This window comes from Cavia porcellus, unplaced genomic scaffold (assembly GCF_034190915.1).
Source record: "Cavia porcellus strain 051 isolate PalLab524CR breed Dunkin Hartley unplaced genomic scaffold, mCavPor4.1 scaffold_27, whole genome shotgun sequence".
In the NCBI taxonomy this organism is placed as follows: domain Eukaryota; kingdom Metazoa; phylum Chordata; class Mammalia; order Rodentia; family Caviidae; genus Cavia; species Cavia porcellus.
Window position 1 is genome coordinate 6,913,122 of NW_026947510.1, and position 15,762 is coordinate 6,928,883.

At 54.3% G+C, this 15,762-nt stretch overlaps 1 protein-coding gene across 1 annotated transcript; it reads right to left on the reverse strand.

Annotated features, from left to right (window-relative positions):
• Nucleotides 1–903: 903 nt before the first annotated feature.
• Nucleotides 904–11,059, reverse strand: Tpra1 (transmembrane protein adipocyte associated 1). Its single transcript, XM_003461485.5, has 11 exons — nt 10,927–11,059; nt 5,764–5,905; nt 5,515–5,647; nt 3,763–3,849; nt 3,606–3,678; nt 3,435–3,514; nt 2,953–3,063; nt 2,803–2,863; nt 2,577–2,679; nt 2,340–2,420; nt 904–1,472 (listed from the first exon to the last, which is right to left on the reverse strand). Exons 2-11 carry the CDS (start codon nt 5,886–5,888, stop codon nt 1,232–1,234), a joined length of 1,095 nt encoding a protein of 364 aa, XP_003461533.1. The 5' UTR covers nt 5,889–5,905; nt 10,927–11,059; the 3' UTR covers nt 904–1,231.
• Between the last annotated feature and the right edge of the window lie 4,703 nt (nt 11,060–15,762).

Sequence of the window (15,762 nt, forward strand, 5' to 3'; positions counted from 1 at the left end):
TGGTTCCTGGCCTACAGGCTGCTGTGAGGTCGAGGCCCTTGGTGCTTTCCTAGGCCAGGACTGGCAGTGAGACAAATGCCACTCAGCCCCCTGCTGCTGTCTGTCCTGAGACCCACCTACTGGGCCAGAGGTCCCGTCTGAGAACCCAGCCCAGAACCAGAGCAGCTGGCTGTGGAGCCACTCGGTGGCCCCAGGGCTACATTTACAACTCCCCACCTTCGGTGACCTGCACACTCCTGCTGTGACTGCCTTCCTATACCCACTCTCTGTGCCTCCTGCAGGCCTAGAAATTACCGGGAGGTTAAAATACTGTTTTGTCGTTACTGGGCCTTTCCCATAAGCCAGACCTCTGAACTATTTTCAGTTCTTACAAGAACCTGCAAGAGCTAGGTGTGGTGGTGCATGCCTGTAATCCCAGCCTTGGGAGCCAGACTGGGCTACAAAGTGAGCTCAAGGCCAGCCTGAACTGCATAGCAAGACCCTGTCTCAAAAAAGGCAAAAAAAACCCCAATAAATCCTGCAAGACAGGTTTTCTTGTTTTTTATTTTTGAGACAGCATCTCACTATGTAGCCCAAACTGGCCTCCAACTCACAGCGATTATCCTGCCTCTGCCTCCGGAGTGCTGGGATGAGGGGTGCACCACCAAACCTCTAAAATGAGCCCTATTACCACATTATAGAGGGCAAAACTGGGGCCGAGCAGGGGAAGGGGAGGAAGCACAGGACTCTCAGTGTCTCATTAAGCCCTGCTAACATGGCAGGAGGAACACAGGTCCTGCAAATGGCAGGACACTCTCTTTCCCCATCTGGCCTGTACTCCCCAGCCCCCGACAACCTCCCAATCCTCTGGTCCCCACCCCAACCAGCCCCTGCATTGCTGCGAAACCTCCACAGCAACACCTCTGGCTTGTTTCCTTTTTTATTAAAAAATAGAACATGAAAATATATACACTGCAGCCCATTCCCGCAGCAGGCTCTAAGGAGGCCACCGTGCCCTGGGATCAAGCAGAGCCTTCCAGGGTGCCAGGCTGTGACCTGGGAGATGGCACCTGGGCCTGGCACTGAGCAGGGCGAGGGCAGATGGCAAGGGAGTCCCTAGCTGGAGCACAGGGGGACAACAGGAAGTAGCCTCCAGACTTAGGGTGCAGGAGCCCTCATGTCCCCCACCTTGGGGAGGTTGGCCTTGACCTCCCCAAGTCTCCCATAGGTCCCCAGGCTGAGCCACAGCCCGTCAGGCATTGATGGCCTTCCAGCGCTCACTGTCCGTACTGTTGATGCTGCCAGCGTGGCAGGGCATGGAAGCCACGTCGTCTAGGTAGGCAACCCCTGCAGAGTCAAACTGCGTGCTCGCTGCCCCTCCAGCCTCCATGCCTTCCCGCCGGGCCACCGCATAGGGCTGGGGCAGGTGCATGTCCGGCTCCTCTGCCTCGTCCACTTGGCATTTATAGGAGAAGAGGATCTTGGGCTCTGAGCTGGTGGCAAAAGAGAGGGGAATGAGGGACAGTCAGGAGGTTGTGGGTCTCAAGGAATCATGCTCACAGCTGTCCAAACCCTCATGCTTGAGTTCAGCAAGCCTGGCCATGAACCCAGCCCTTGCTAGGGCCCTGGGAGCCGGGGCAGGAAGCTCTGAAACAGGAAATCTGCAGAAACCCAAGCTGGGGCCAAGCCCTGCTCCCTGGACCCTGCCCACTTGGCCTTCCCTGGTCCTTCCCTGGTCCCTCAGTGTTCAGATGGATTTGAGGGGGCTGTTCCCGGCTACAAACAGGAGCCAGAGACTGGGGAGTGAAATAGTTTGTAGGATCCAGTTTAGACCCTATTCCCATCTCTCCTGCAATCCCCCAGGTCCACCCAACGGCCTCTAAACCCCACACCCTGATCCACCACACCAACAGAAGAGACGCTGGATCCCCGAGTCTGCAGCTCCCCTGCCCAGCCCTTGCACAACTTCCACTTGCATGTCCCTTTCCCCATGGTGCATGCACACCCGGCCTGCACCTCCCTGCTGGGCTCTGGGGAAGCTGGGGTTGTGTGGAACCTGGCGTGTGTGCACACCCTGGGTGCGCAACCCATCCTCCCTGCGATGGATTAGTGTGTTACACAGGGGGTGGCAGTCCTTCCAGTCATGCTCTCATGTGGCAACATATGCTTGTCCGTGCATACTTCTTCACGGTGTGGAGAGTCTGTGCAGATGCGTGGTATAGACAGAGATAGATGCGCAAGTACAGCCGCGCAAGCAGGTGCACACAAGTTACAGTCCCGCCAATGGCCACACGGGGGCGTGTGCAGTGCTCAAACCCGGGGCGGTGAGCAGTGAGGCTTGCAGGTTTCGGTGGACTCACCCGAAGAAGCTGCGCAGAAAGGCCACGTAGATAAGCGGTGCGAAGAAGCTGAAGTAGAGGAAGGTGGTGGCGTCCACACAGCTGTGAGGGCGACGCGATGGACAGTTAGGCTGTGGGTTAAGCCTTCTCCTTCCCCCCGCCCAGCCACGCCTCCCCCTGGCCACGCCCCCACGCCGGGCCGCATCTCCAACCACGCCTCCGCCCCCCTCCCCCGCCCCCCCCCCCGCAAGTGCCTACCAGAGCCCCTCGATGATGCCCGCGCACAGCAGCGCGCTGCCCAGCCCCTGCAACAGGTTGAGCAGCGCCAGGATACCCGCGTACACGTAGAAGCTCCTCCGTGCTGTGGGGATGGCGTGGGGTGTGGTCTGAGGCCCTGCCTAACTGGCCAGGCTCCGCCCCCCGCCTCCCCACCCCACTCTCGCAACTTCAAACCCATTCCCCCCACTCCCAGGCTCCAGCTCACAAGGCAGGGAGATGCGCTCCTTCAACGGGGTCTTGGGCAGGACCACCACCAACGAGTAGACCTGCGGAGAGAGGACAAGGCTAAGGGCATAGAGCCCGGGGCTAGAGCAAGACTGCCCCTCCTTGTCCCCAGCCCCGGCCTGGCCCTCACTAGGAAAAAGAAGCAGGAGCTGATCAGCCAGAAGTGGCGGCCCCCATGTCCGTAGATGTTGAAGTCCTTGGCAGACAGGTGGGCATCAGGGTACAGGATCTCCAGGGTGCCCTGCAGGAGGAAGGCCTTCTCTGATGCAGTGCCCCTCCGGGCCTCCATCTTGCCACACCCACTCCAGCCTGCTGTCCTGGGCACCGAACCCCAGCACCCAGAACAGGCCCGTGTTGAGCAAAGGGCAGCAAGGGGTGAGGTGCAGCCCTCAGCCTTCATATCCGAAGCTTTCCCCCGGGTCTGCACACCTCTGGCTTTGCTACTTTGGCTGCAGGTAACTGGCAGGTTTGCACCTCCCCCTCTCACAGCTGTATGCCCTGGGTCAGGATCACCAGTGGGAGCCCCAGAACCTCCCTGGGGATAGGTGCCCTGGTGAACTAACAGTTTGCCAGCTGCGCCTGATGAACTTCAACCTGGCACTATCCTCATACCTGGGTGACTGAGTAGGCCAGGGATAGCACAGTGGTGATGGCCAGCACCCACTTGATGCTTGACTTGCTTTCCAGGTGACCTGGAAGAGACCCAGCTCAGCTAGGGGCAGACAGCCCAGTAAGGGTGTCAGGTCAGCCCACCTTGACAGGGGAGGCCTTGTGGCAACGCACCGAAGGCCAGGCCCAAGATGACCACACTCAGCTCGATGGCCAGGAGGAAGAAGCGGGTAATCTCCCACAGGATCTAGACAGATGGGCGCCGTCAGCCTGAGGTCCACTTGCCCCAGGCCGGCCTCCCACCATCCCTTGAGGGCAGGCCCAGACACACCTTGTCAGCCACTGTTGCAGCACTGGAGGTGCTGACTGTCATGGATACCACAGCCCGGGCGATGCCCACCAGGGCCACCACAAACACCTGTGGGGAGGGAGGGGACAGGTGGGGGTCAGGGAGCTGAAGGCCTGGGTGGGGGTGGGCCAGCAAGTTTAACCACTCTATAGGAGCTCTGCTACCACAGGCAAGGCAGGAGGTGACCAGTCAGAGTGGGAGGCAGGGAGGCTGGCAGTGGCTTCAGGTAGCACGAGACTCCCACTGCACTGGTCTCACAGCTGCTTCTGCCCCACAACCCAACTTCCTGGCCTCCATGGTTAGTTACCACCCCTGGTAACAGACAGACCGCTTCCCCACTGTGACCTCAGACAGCCTCTCTATGCCTCAACTTCCCCATCCCTAAAGTAAGGGTAGCTGGGGATTTCTCTCAGTGGCATACGCACCTGCCTTGCAAGCACATGGTCATGAGTTCAATCCCCGGCACAAAAAATTAAAATAAAAATAAATAAAGTAAGGGTAAAAACAGCACCTGTTTCCTTTGGTTGCTGAGAGCCTCGTGAGGTGAGTGTAGCAGAAGTGTGCCCTGCAAACTACCATGCTGATCCCGTGCAGAGGGCAGGCTGCAAAGGTTAACACTGCCACCTGCACCTGATGGGAGGTCTCCATTGGTGCTCATGAAGACGTGGGTCGCACATGACCCAGGAGGACACAGAGGGACAAGCTGCTAGCCAGGGTCACACAGCTGCACAGCCCGGGCTCACAGTCCTCTCCCCACTGTCTCCCAGGCTCTGTAGCCAAAAGCCCCCAAAAGAAAGCAGACCAAGAGTGCAGACTGCCCTGCCCTGGGTATGTGCCGTGGATTTGCCCTCTCCTGCAAGCAGGACGTCTGCCTGGCATGTAGTAGGTGCTTAGTTATTTACTGAACCAATACACAAGGAGTAAATGGTCAGAAGGCTGTGGGAGAGGCAGAAAAGAAAGCAGGCCTGAGGTCCCTTAGTCCTTGCCCTCTTAGAGCCAGGAGGGCAGCAACTGCCCAGGGCTGGGACTTCCAGAAACACCTGAGGGCTCCCAGCCCTTGCCTGCCCCTGCCTGAGCCATATACAGGGAACCATGGAGCCAGTCAGGTGTTGACATCTAAGTTCATTTAAGGATCTCAGAGCAGAGAAGACCCTGCAGGATCACAACCTGGAGGGAGGGAGCCAGGCAGCCCTGCACCTGGTAGCCTGCACCTGGAGGTAGCTTCGCAATCTGGACCTGTCCCATGCACAGTACAACCACATAATGAGAAGTCATGCTCTCTCTCTCTGTGGAGACAAGTCTGCCCCGGGAGGTCTCCCAGGAAGGATAGAGGAACAGACAGTCCGATGATGGGTGACAACACAACTGCAAAGTCTCCTCGCCCCGCATCCATTCCCTTCCCTCTTGAACCACCCCGTTGTCTCTAGAGACACCTGCCTCGCTTGGTCTCCTCGGTCTGGGCCCAGCTGAGCCCCTCTCCTGCTCTGCTCCCTCTCCCCTCGCTGGCCACAGGCTGGCTGTGAACGTGGGTCTGCGGAAACTCCAGGAAAGAGGGGCTCTGGAGGAGACCTCAGCTCCGAGCTGCTCATGGCCATCTTTGTGTCCACACGGAACAGCTCACTGAGCTCAGGCCACAGAGGCAGAGAGAGCCACGCCTGAGCTGGGGCTGGGCCACGGCAGCAGTTACTTCCCCTTTCTGTCTAAGGGGAGTCGCTGGAGGCAGAGCAGACTCACCAGGATGTAGAAGGTGATGAAGATGGGGCTGGAGGTGAGGCGGATCTTGGCCCGAGCAAACGGGAGCTTCCAGAGCAGAAAGACGAAGAAGAGCACGTTGGGGATGAGCAGCAGGAGGTCCCAGTACCGGACCCTGGCAGCAGCACAGAAGTGGGCTCACTGGCCAGTCCCTGCTGCCTGCGCCCCTCAACGGGCCCAGCAAGCCCATGCCACACAGCTGAGCCACCCCTGCGCAGACAGTACCCTCACCTGGAGTTGCCAATGTCCTCATACAGCAGAAGCAGGCAACGGTGTGGCACACTGATGTTTGGCGCCTGGGGCGGGGGCACTGGAGTGCTCTTGTTGGGCCACATCGCCCACTCCAGAGTGTCCATCCTACCGGGAGCCAGTCCTGGGGTGTCAAAAGCTCCACGGTTAGTAGCATTTGGGTCTTGGGACCCTGGGGAAAACCAGGCCAGATAGCACTGGTGAACCTATCCCTGCCCCCAGGACCCCAGGTTGGGGCCCAGCTCTGGAGGGAGGCCAGGTGGGGGTTCCCAACCCTCTGGGCAGGGGCACTGTCCCTGTCACAGGCTCCACTGCATACACCTCAAATGACACAGGCCACTGTCCATCTGAGCATTCCCAAGTGCCAGGTACAGCAACACCAGCTACTCAGCATCACCCTGTCTCACCCCATTTGGTCCTAAGAGGCTAGGGACAGACAGGTGGCGGCAGACAGGTCCAGAACACGGGCTATAGCTTTGGAACCCAGGTCTGCCCCTGACATCCTGACACCCCCGTACCTCAGTTCCCCTGCCTGCCACATCATGCAGAACTGACCACAAGACCCCTCCAACCCTTGGAGGCCACACAGCAGCTAAGGGCTGGTGATGATCACCACCCAGGGGACTTAGGGCTGGGCCAGGGGACACATGGGAGGTCTCCAAATAGAGACAGGTGTGGAGAGGCAGAAGCACGGCCGAGGGGCCAGGGGAGCTGTCACAGGCCAGGTGCCCACAGGGCGATCTGACCATGAAAATCCAACAGTCCAGCTTAGGGCCCTAAGGACCACCTGGGGCGAGGGGGCAGGGTGAAGTAAGAGGAAGACTGGGACACGGACTCACGGATCAAGGGACACTCAGGGGAAAGGAGCAGACTTGGCCAGTGTCCAGGAATCCAGGGCCCTCGAGCTGGGCCAGGATCTGGGGGTGTGGATGCCTGTAGTGCTGGCCTGACACAGTGGCAGGGTGACTAGGTCTCCAGTCCTACAGCACAGCCCAGAAACCGCAGCACATTCCCAAGGCTGGCCACCAGATGGCAGGCAAGAGAAGATTGCAGCCCAGACAGGTGCCAGGAAAGCGCTAGGCCAGGGGCAGTAGGATCCCTAAGGACAACAGGCTTCCACAGACACAGGGCAGCAGGCGTGGAACTGCTCACTGCATTGAAGCGCTTGGACAGCACCTAGGCTCCTACATCACTAGTATACTTGAGAATATTTCTGCAGTACTGGGGATTGACCCCAGGGCCTTTGCATCCTGAACCCTTTTTATACTTTTAGACAGGGTCCCCTTAATGGCTCTGCCCTGTTGGGCTTGAACTCGTGAATCTCCTGCCTCAGTCTCCAGAGGTGCATGCCATCATTCCTGGCTTTGGTGAATTCTAGAAATTAAACACACTGTCTTAATGACAAGTCAAGGCCTCACTGCAGCATGACCTTCGAGATGCCCAGGGAGCACTGCTTGTGTGTCACTGACACTGACCTGAAGTCAGCAGTGGGGGAGGGAACCCAGGGACGTCCTTTCTATGTGCCTGAACCATGAGATGCTAGCGTCAGCTCTGGCAGGAAGGACCTAACTGGGTGGGCTGACTTCACCCTCCCCCTCAGCAGCAGATGCACCATAGCTCAAGGCTTCCCAGAACAGTGGGGCTTTTCCCGCAGCTGGGTGTGGCCATGTGGCTCAGATCTGTACAACTGAACTTGAGCAAAGAATGAGGCTTGCCAGTTCCACTGGCTAGAATATGCATGTGATGGTGGGAGCAAGTGCAGCCACATTAGACCACAAGATTGGACACCTGCATTGAGGAGTATAAATCCACAAGAAGGAGCTGCATGGGGTCCCTTCACACCTGTCCTGGGCTGCCCGCACAGACTGCTAGGCCACAGACAAGAGTTATCTTTTCTTATGTTGGCCTTGTTTCAGGGGCCACACTTGAACCTCAAGGACTATGAAGACACTGCTTTGGAGTGGGCGGTAAACAGGTGACACCGGAACTGAGATCTAAACAGCTGAGAAAGTCCCAGCCATGGCGAAAGCTGAACAAAGAGCATTCTGGGGAGAGAGACCAGAGAATGCAGAACAGGAGAAAAGAGACCTTGAGAAGATACGGCAACAGTGCCCCAAGAGGGGACAGTGGCTTGAGCCAGTGGCAGTAACAGGACAAAGCGGAGGGGAGTCAGCAGGAAAACCCTGCTTCCTCAAGGGAAGTCCAGTTCTCTCTCTGCCTATGAGGCAGGTATGGCTAGCTCCCTCCTACACAACCAGAGATGTGCTTGTGACCTAAGCTTGGCCAATCAGGACAGACTATGGCCCTGGCCAATGAGAATCTGCCCCTGAGACTGACTTTCTTTCTTTCTTTTTTTTTTTTTTTTTTTTTGTCTTTTTCCTTTTTATGGGTACCAGGGATCGAACTCATGACTGCCTGCTTGCAAGGCAGGCGCTTATGCCACTGATCTAAATCCCCAGCCCGGAGACGGACTTTCACCATCCATCGGGAAACTTCCCACTGAGATGTCAGTGAGAGGGGGATCACTTTAGTTCCCTAGTTGGGGACCCGCTTGAGAATAAAGCCAACACAGAGGTACACTGAGCTGAGAGACAGATGACGACAGGGCTGTGAAGAGCTCACTTGAGCCCCAGGATACAGCCACACTTGGCCTTTTCAGCTATAAAATCCCACAAATTCCCATTTCTCCAAAAGTTTCTGGCTTCCCAGGCTATGGCATCCTCCAACATGGGTGGCACTTCTGGCTTTGCCGCGTGCTTGCTGGGTGACCTTGGATGAATCACTCACTGCCCTGCTTGAGTGCGACAGGAAGGATAATACCTACCTAGCAAGGTCGCTATGAGGATCAAACAAAACCAGCTAAGTCAGTGTCTACACCACTAACATACACTCAGGGTAACTGCTCCTTTTCTTACCAGGGGAAGAACTTGGGAGGAACAGAAAAGGTTCCATTGCTGGGTCCAAATGCTGTGGGGTAAAGACAGAAGGAGGGTGCTGACTGCTTTCCCTAAGGCGATCTCCTGAGTCACGTAGGACCAGTCAATAAGCAAAGTACCCTGGTATACACCTATAATCCCAGCAGTAGGGAGGCTGAAGCAGGAGAGTTGCTTCAATTGTAAACAGACCACCCCTTTTAACCGGTAAATTAGATCCTTCCCAATGAATGGGCTGTTATCTTCCTATGGGTGGGCCATATTTTTCTCATAAACCAAAACCCAAGAGAAATTTCCTACAGACTCAAATTCTACTCTCAAAGGAAATATAAATGGTTCTAGTTCCAGAAAATACTGTAATGTGCCTCTTTCTCTTGAAGACCAGCACTTGCATTTCTATTTCTTTTAAATTTCTACCTAATAAATCCCTCTATGCTTCTTTAAGAAAAATACAACAAGCTTGGTGTGGTGGCCCACACCAGTAATTCCAGCACTCAGGAGGCTGAGGCAGGAGGACTGCTGTGAGTTCAAGGCCAGCCTGGACTATATACCAATACTTTTTCTTAAAAAATCAACATTTTTTGTGATGCACATTTCCTATGGTCAGGATCAGTGTAAGGTGCTTTACACCTGATGACAGGTGTCCAGGCTGTAAGCCAGAGGGACTCCATCCTCCCATAAAGAGGGAAAAGGAGACACACAAAGAGTGTGTCCCAGCCTTCTCCACCTGGAACTGTTAGACAGTTGGCCCAGGAGCATCTACATTCACTTCCCCCTGCCTGGTGCTCTGGACTCTCCCCTTGGTGAGCTCCTGGCCTTGGGGACAGATGTCCCTAAGAGGAGAGGGGCTGGTGGCTGTGGAGAAAGGGGAAGGAAATCGGGAAAGGAAGGAGTGGGGCCACAAGGGAGGGGGCATTCACAGTGGAGGAGCTAGGGACACAGAGTACCCTGCGGCCACTGCAGGCCTGGCAAGTGACCACAGGCACAGAGAGGAATGGCTCTTTCCCACTAGAGGGGGGAGTGTCCTGTTCATTAGCATTTCAGGGGCCGTCTTCCAGCCCACCCTCACACTGCAGACCCACCCCCCAGGGCCATGCCCTCTCTGCACCCAGCTTTTGCTGCCCAGAGCAACTGGGGTCCGCAGAAGTGAAGCCCTGTAGTGTTCCCGACTCTTCCCACCACCACAGGGATGTAGTGCTTTCAAATCCTGCATCCAAACCACAGCAAAGAGGCCAGTTCTGCTGCCCCATTATCCTCCAGCCTTGGGAACAGGAAGGCAGACACTGTCCTAGAGAGGGACCCCACACACACACACACACACCCCAGGCAGGAGCCACCAGGAAGAAGGTGAGGCCCAATGAGACTGGACAGGCCCTGCTGGCTTCTCGGAGACTCTTCCCTCCACACACACACACCCCAGGCAGGAGCCACCAGGAAGAAGGTGAGGCCCAATGAGACTGGACAGGCCCTGCTGGCTTCTCGGAGACTCTTCCCTCCACTCTGGCATGGTAATGAAAGCTGTCCCCTGCTCGGGCTCCTCATCCAGGCCCAGCTTTTTTTTTTTTTTTTTTTTTGTCTTTTTCGTTTTTATCGGTACCGGGGATCGAACTCATGACCGCCTGCTTGCAAGGCAGGTGCTTATGCCGCTGAGCTAAATCCCCAGCCCCTGTCACCACTGCTTCGGCCTCTTTGGTGACACCTGGCCAGCCCACCTGTGTCTCCAGTCTGCCCTGGAGGTGTTTACTGTCTGTCGCCAGCATGTCCTGACCTGGCTCGTGACCCAGTTCCCTAGCACAGCGCTGGCAAAGTCGGTGTTCAGCGCAGGGGACAAGGGGACAGGTGGACAAGTAACAAGCAGCCGGGCACCAGTGGTCTCTGCTTGCGCAGGGCCCGTGTGGGCGGCAGCAAGATCCCGGGTACCCCAGTATCAGAGGATATTGGGGCTCGTGCCACCCCTGTTGTGCACAGGGACCCCAGAATCTTCCAGCACATGCCCACTGGCCACAGGGGCCCACAGTCGCCTCCCCAGCCCTCCCTGTCCCCGAGTCCCGGGGATGCCTGTCACCCCAATCCTCTTCCCGCGAGTCCCCGGAACCCCTGGGACCAAGGCTGTCCCCCGCGGAAGTGGGAAGAGACATGCGTGGGAAAGACGCAGAGAGGCGGGGAGGCGTCCACCGTGGCAGACTCAGGGCAAGGGTCATCTCCTCCTTACCTGGGAGCCCGGTGCGCTCAGCCTGGCTCCCGGATGGACCCGGGTCGCGGGAACCGCGCAGGCCGCAGTACTCTGCCCCTGGCCGGGTCAGCCGCGGGGCCGGGGAACGTCGCGCAAGAGGCGTGGAGGCTGGCTGCGCGGAAAGAGGAGGGGACGAGTAGGTAAGATGTGGCCAGCGCGAGGAGTCCGCCAATCCCGATGCTACAGTGCCGCCCTCTTTCACGGCCGCGGCGACCCAGGAGACTACACCTTCTTTTTCGTCCAGCCAAAACTAGAATAACAGCCACTGTCCCTGCTGAAGCTAGTGAGGCCCGCCCCCCCGTCCTCGGTAGCCTATAGAAATAGACCCCCGCTGAAAAACTCGGAAGAGGCCAATCAGGACCCCCAAGAGGCGGGGCGTTCCGCTGACCTCTTAAAGAAACAACTCCGGGACTCGGAGCTGTGCGTTTCTCACCCGGAAAGTGGCCTCCGTCGCGGACTGGCTAGCAGAGGGTGCCTTAACTCCGCCCGCGCGTCTTCCAAAGGCATGCAACTGTGAGCAGCCGCGATCGCTGCCGCCGGCGATCAGCAAAGACTTCTGCGGGCGGTCCGAGGCGGGGCCTCTGGGGACTGCCCTTGCTTGCTGTCTCTGGAACCTCTGGTCGCCTGGGCTGGGTTGGGTGGCCCTTCCTCCACATGCACTGCCTAGCTGCCAGGAAGGTGCTGATGGGGGCACGCAGAGTGACACCCATTCACCCAAGTCTTGCACTAGGAGTCGCATTTTACAGGGAGGAACCTGAGACTCCGAGTAGTTAAATAACAGCTAAGAAGGGACCCAGCGCCTCCCCATCTCTTGACTGCAGTGTCTGAGGCCCTTTCCTCCTGAAAGCCTTCCAGGATTGTCCGTCTCTGGATTCTGCTTCTGCCTGTCTCCTCATCGACCCATTCTGTATCCGTTTCTGTCTCTGGGTCTCTGCGTCTGTGTATCCCTGTCACATTCTCGAAGTAATCTTTCTGACACCCTCTCTGGACCCGGTGGGCAGCCTCTCTGACTTTACACTGGCTGGTACCCGCCCCCTCGTCCGGGCAGCCCAGCCATGTCATTGTCACCAGGGCAGAGCCTAGGCTGGCTCTGTGTCTGGTGCAGAGTGCAGATTCTTGGTTATGAAGTCACCCAAGGCAGGTGCTAGGGAAGGCACAGGTGGGCTGGCGGGAGGGAGCTCTCTTCTATCTCAGTGTTTAGGCTAGGGGGGGTCAGGCGAAAGGAGACTAGAGTGACCATTAGAACTTGGTACTCCCAGGGCCTCCGGGGCTGGAGCTCATCTGGCGTGCAGAGTCTACTACTTCAGCGTTTGCTGGAGACTCTGGGCAAGCCTGCTATTGAGGTCACTGATGACCAAACCACAGAGTCAGCACAGGCCTGAGTGCCTGCCAACAAGTACACACCTGCCGCTCCCCTATACTGAGCAAAACAAAACGAATAACAAAAAACAAAACAGGAATCCTAAGCTGCTTCTAGCCTGCAGGGAGGAAACCACCCCTACCAGGCATAAGGAAGGAGGGTTTCTGTGACCAGGCCTAATGACCACCTTTCTTATGCATTATCTTCTTATGTATTCTATTAAATGACAAAAGCAATAGTGCGGCTGGCGACATAGTTTAGCAGGCATAAGTGCCTGCCTGAGAAGTGCAAGCTCATGAGTTGATTCCCAGTACCCAAAACAAACAAAAAAACAGGATGTTGTGTGTACATTCCTGACAATTCTGCAATATTTCTTCTGCATTTCAAGATATTTAGTCACTATAGTCAGTGCAATGTCAGATTCTGATGCTAGTTTTAATGACTGGCTAGTGTCCTGTTTCTCTGGAACAACCTGGGGGGAAGTTCCCATTTTTCTGGGTATGACACTGTGTATTGGAATTCTTTTCTGTTGCATGATTTGTTATTGTTGTGGGCTGATGTTTCATATGTCTTTGTCTTGTTTTTCAGACCACTGAAAGTATAGTATTCAAAAGATGGAATATAATACATATACTCCCCTTGTAACCACCTGTTTAAGGACTGTTTAAAATTTCAACTGAGGCACACTGTTCAGACTTACAGCTGCCACTCCGGCTCATGGCCTGACTTTTTATTTATTTATTTATTTATTTTAATTTTTTTTTTGTCTTTTTTGTTTTTATTGGTACCAGGAATCGAACTCACAACTGCCTGCTTGCAAGGCAGGTGCTTATGCCGCTGAGCTAAATCCCCAGCCCCAACTTTTTATTTATTTATTTAGTCTTTTTTTTTTTTTTCTTCTTCTTTTTGAGACAAGGTCTCACTATGCAGTTCAGGCTGGCCTTGAACTCACTTGGTAGCCCAGGCTGGTCTCGAACTCACAATGATTCTTCTGCCTCAGCCTTCCAAGCACTGGGATTACAGGGGTGAGCCTCCATGACTGGCTTCTGCCTTTTTAACAGTTTGACATATTTTATTTATAAAGCCTCAGTTCTTTTATACAGTACTGTAATTTTTGCTGATTGTACTGTACAGTACTATAGTATTATGTTTGGTTATATATTGCATATAAGACATGTAAATAGAAGCAAAGGCATCAATTTGGGGGGAAAAAGTAAGAGTACTGGCTTCTGAGCCAGGCATGGTGACACAAGGCTCTAGTCCCAGCACTGGGGAGGCAGAGGCAGATAGATCACTGTGAGTTCAAGGCCAGTCTCAACTACACAGGGAGACCCTTTCTCTCTAGGGCGATCTCTCTGTTTCTTTCTCTCTCTCTCTCTCTCTCTCTCTCTCTGTCTCTCTCTCAGTACAGGCTTCTTGTAGGGAGGAGGTCTGAGAGCATAGGTAGTGTGGCATCCACAAAGTTCAACAAATGGTAGTTTAATAAACACCTGATTCTCAGGTGCTGTTCCTGCTGACACCAAGCAGGAGGGTTGCATGCTCTGTACAGCTGACAGATGTTGCTGCTGTTGCAGAATGGTGCCCCCTAATGGCATAGGGGAGGACAGCAATCCCAAATGCTACAGGCCAAGTAAAAGTCAGATGGGTTCAATCTCCATAGGACCAGGAAGCCTGTGTCACAGGGAGGGACACACTCAGGAGTGAGAGCCACACCGGTTACTTGATCTGCACGATGGGAATTTTCATAGTGGCCAAAATCAAGTGAAAGCCCCCAAAACATCAACATAACTATCTCCACCCAGCAGAAATAGTAAAAAAACAGTATCACAGATGGATATGGTGACCCACTCTTGTAATCCCAGTTACTTAGGAGGCTGAGTCAGGAAGATTGCAAGTTCAAGGCCAGAGGACAGTTTAGTCAGACCTGTCTCAAAATAAAGTGTCAGGATGTTTCAGTGGTAGAGCAGATGTTGAGGCCCTTAATCCCTACTACTACGAAATTCAAAAATCACAAAACAAACTAGGTGTGGTGGTACACACCTGTAATCCCAACACTCGAGCTGAGGCAGGAGGATCACTGAGTTCAAGGCCAGCCTGTGCTACAAAGTGAGCTCAAGGCCAGCCTGAACTATATAGTGAAACCCTCCCTCATAAAAGACCTAAATAGGGACGGGGATTTAGCTCAGCAGCATAAGCCCCTGCCTGGCAAACTTGAGGTCCTGAGTTTGAATCCTAATACCCACAGAAAATAAAAATAAACCCCATTATGGTGCTGTATGGATAGTACTCAAGGAGCCTATCAGTCTGGGGCATATCGGGTACCACCCTCAGCAAAAGAAAGGACACACTCGGTCACCAAAAAGTAAGTGCAGTGCTTGTGGACCTCTTTGGGATCTAGAGACAGCACTTTCCATACTTGTACGGGCTGCTATGACCTGACCATCCTGGGTAACAAAGGCCTCCAGCTTGGAGTCAAGCCTACGGCAAGAAAGGGCTATCCTCATGGCCACGGGGCCCATGATGTTGGAGGTGCATGGTGGGAAAATGCTGTATGATACTTATGACAGTCCCTGGTGCAAAAACTACAGGGTAGACCCCAGGTTGTGAACTAAGGTGTCTGCAGTGGAGAACCATGCACAGCTCAGAAAGCAGCCTGCCAGGCTACCAAATGCTGGCAAAGGTGAGCAGAGGATAGGAGGTGACAATGAAGCCAGAGCTACCTCTCATGAACTGGGCTCTACAGGACACCTTGGTTGTAAACCACAGAGATTTTTTAAAACAAAAATAATGAAAATGATGATATGGAATTCAAAACAAAATAATAGGAGATTAACACTGGTTAACGTATTGCGTAGTTATCTTCAAAGTAGTTGTTCAGATTACAAGATATAGACGTGAAAAAATGTTCAAACCATTGGACAATGAAAGCACAAACTGTTCTTTTTGATGAACAGAGGTTAGTAGTATAGTTATCTACCATATATGTGTGTGTATATAAAGTCTTTTCCCTTCTTTCTTTTCTCCTTTCCCCTATTCTGTTGGGGATCTCAAATTTCCTGGTTTTGTGTATTTCCCTGGGATGAAAGGTAGGATTGGGATTGTTGATACCACCCATCTGGGATTTCCCATTGACTCTTCCAAGCATAAGATCATCTACGCCTTCTTAAATCATCACAGGATTATACTCCAGTCAAAGTACTTCATATAAGATTATGCCCTCTGGAGTAGGATGAATTGTAATCCTTTTGCCAGCCCCACTTATGACTGGATACTGCTAAATAAATAGTGGCTGCTTTGGGAGTAGGGGCTCATTGGGTCCAGAGACTTTTGAGTACTGGGATTCTTGACTAGGTTCCTGACACTGACAATCAGGACTCTTGGCCGGGTTCCCAATACTATCCCAGCTGTTCCTTTTGAGCAGTTTCTTTTCCTTTCTCTTTCATAATATTTATTGT

Excerpts from the sequence above, each read along its gene's own strand:
- Tpra1 (XM_003461485.5), bottom strand. The coding sequence starts at position 5,888 with ATGGACACTCTGGAGTGGGCGATGTGGCCCAACAAGAGCACTCCAGTG. Across the intron at positions 5,648-5,763 it reads GAGGACATTGGCAACTCCAG|GGTCCGGTACTGGGACCTCC; the intron begins GTGAGGGTACTG and ends TGCTGCTGCCAG. Across the intron at positions 2,864-2,952 it reads GCTCCTGCTTCTTTTTCCTA|GTCTACTCGTTGGTGGTGGT; the intron begins GTGAGGGCCAGG and ends CTCTCTCCGCAG.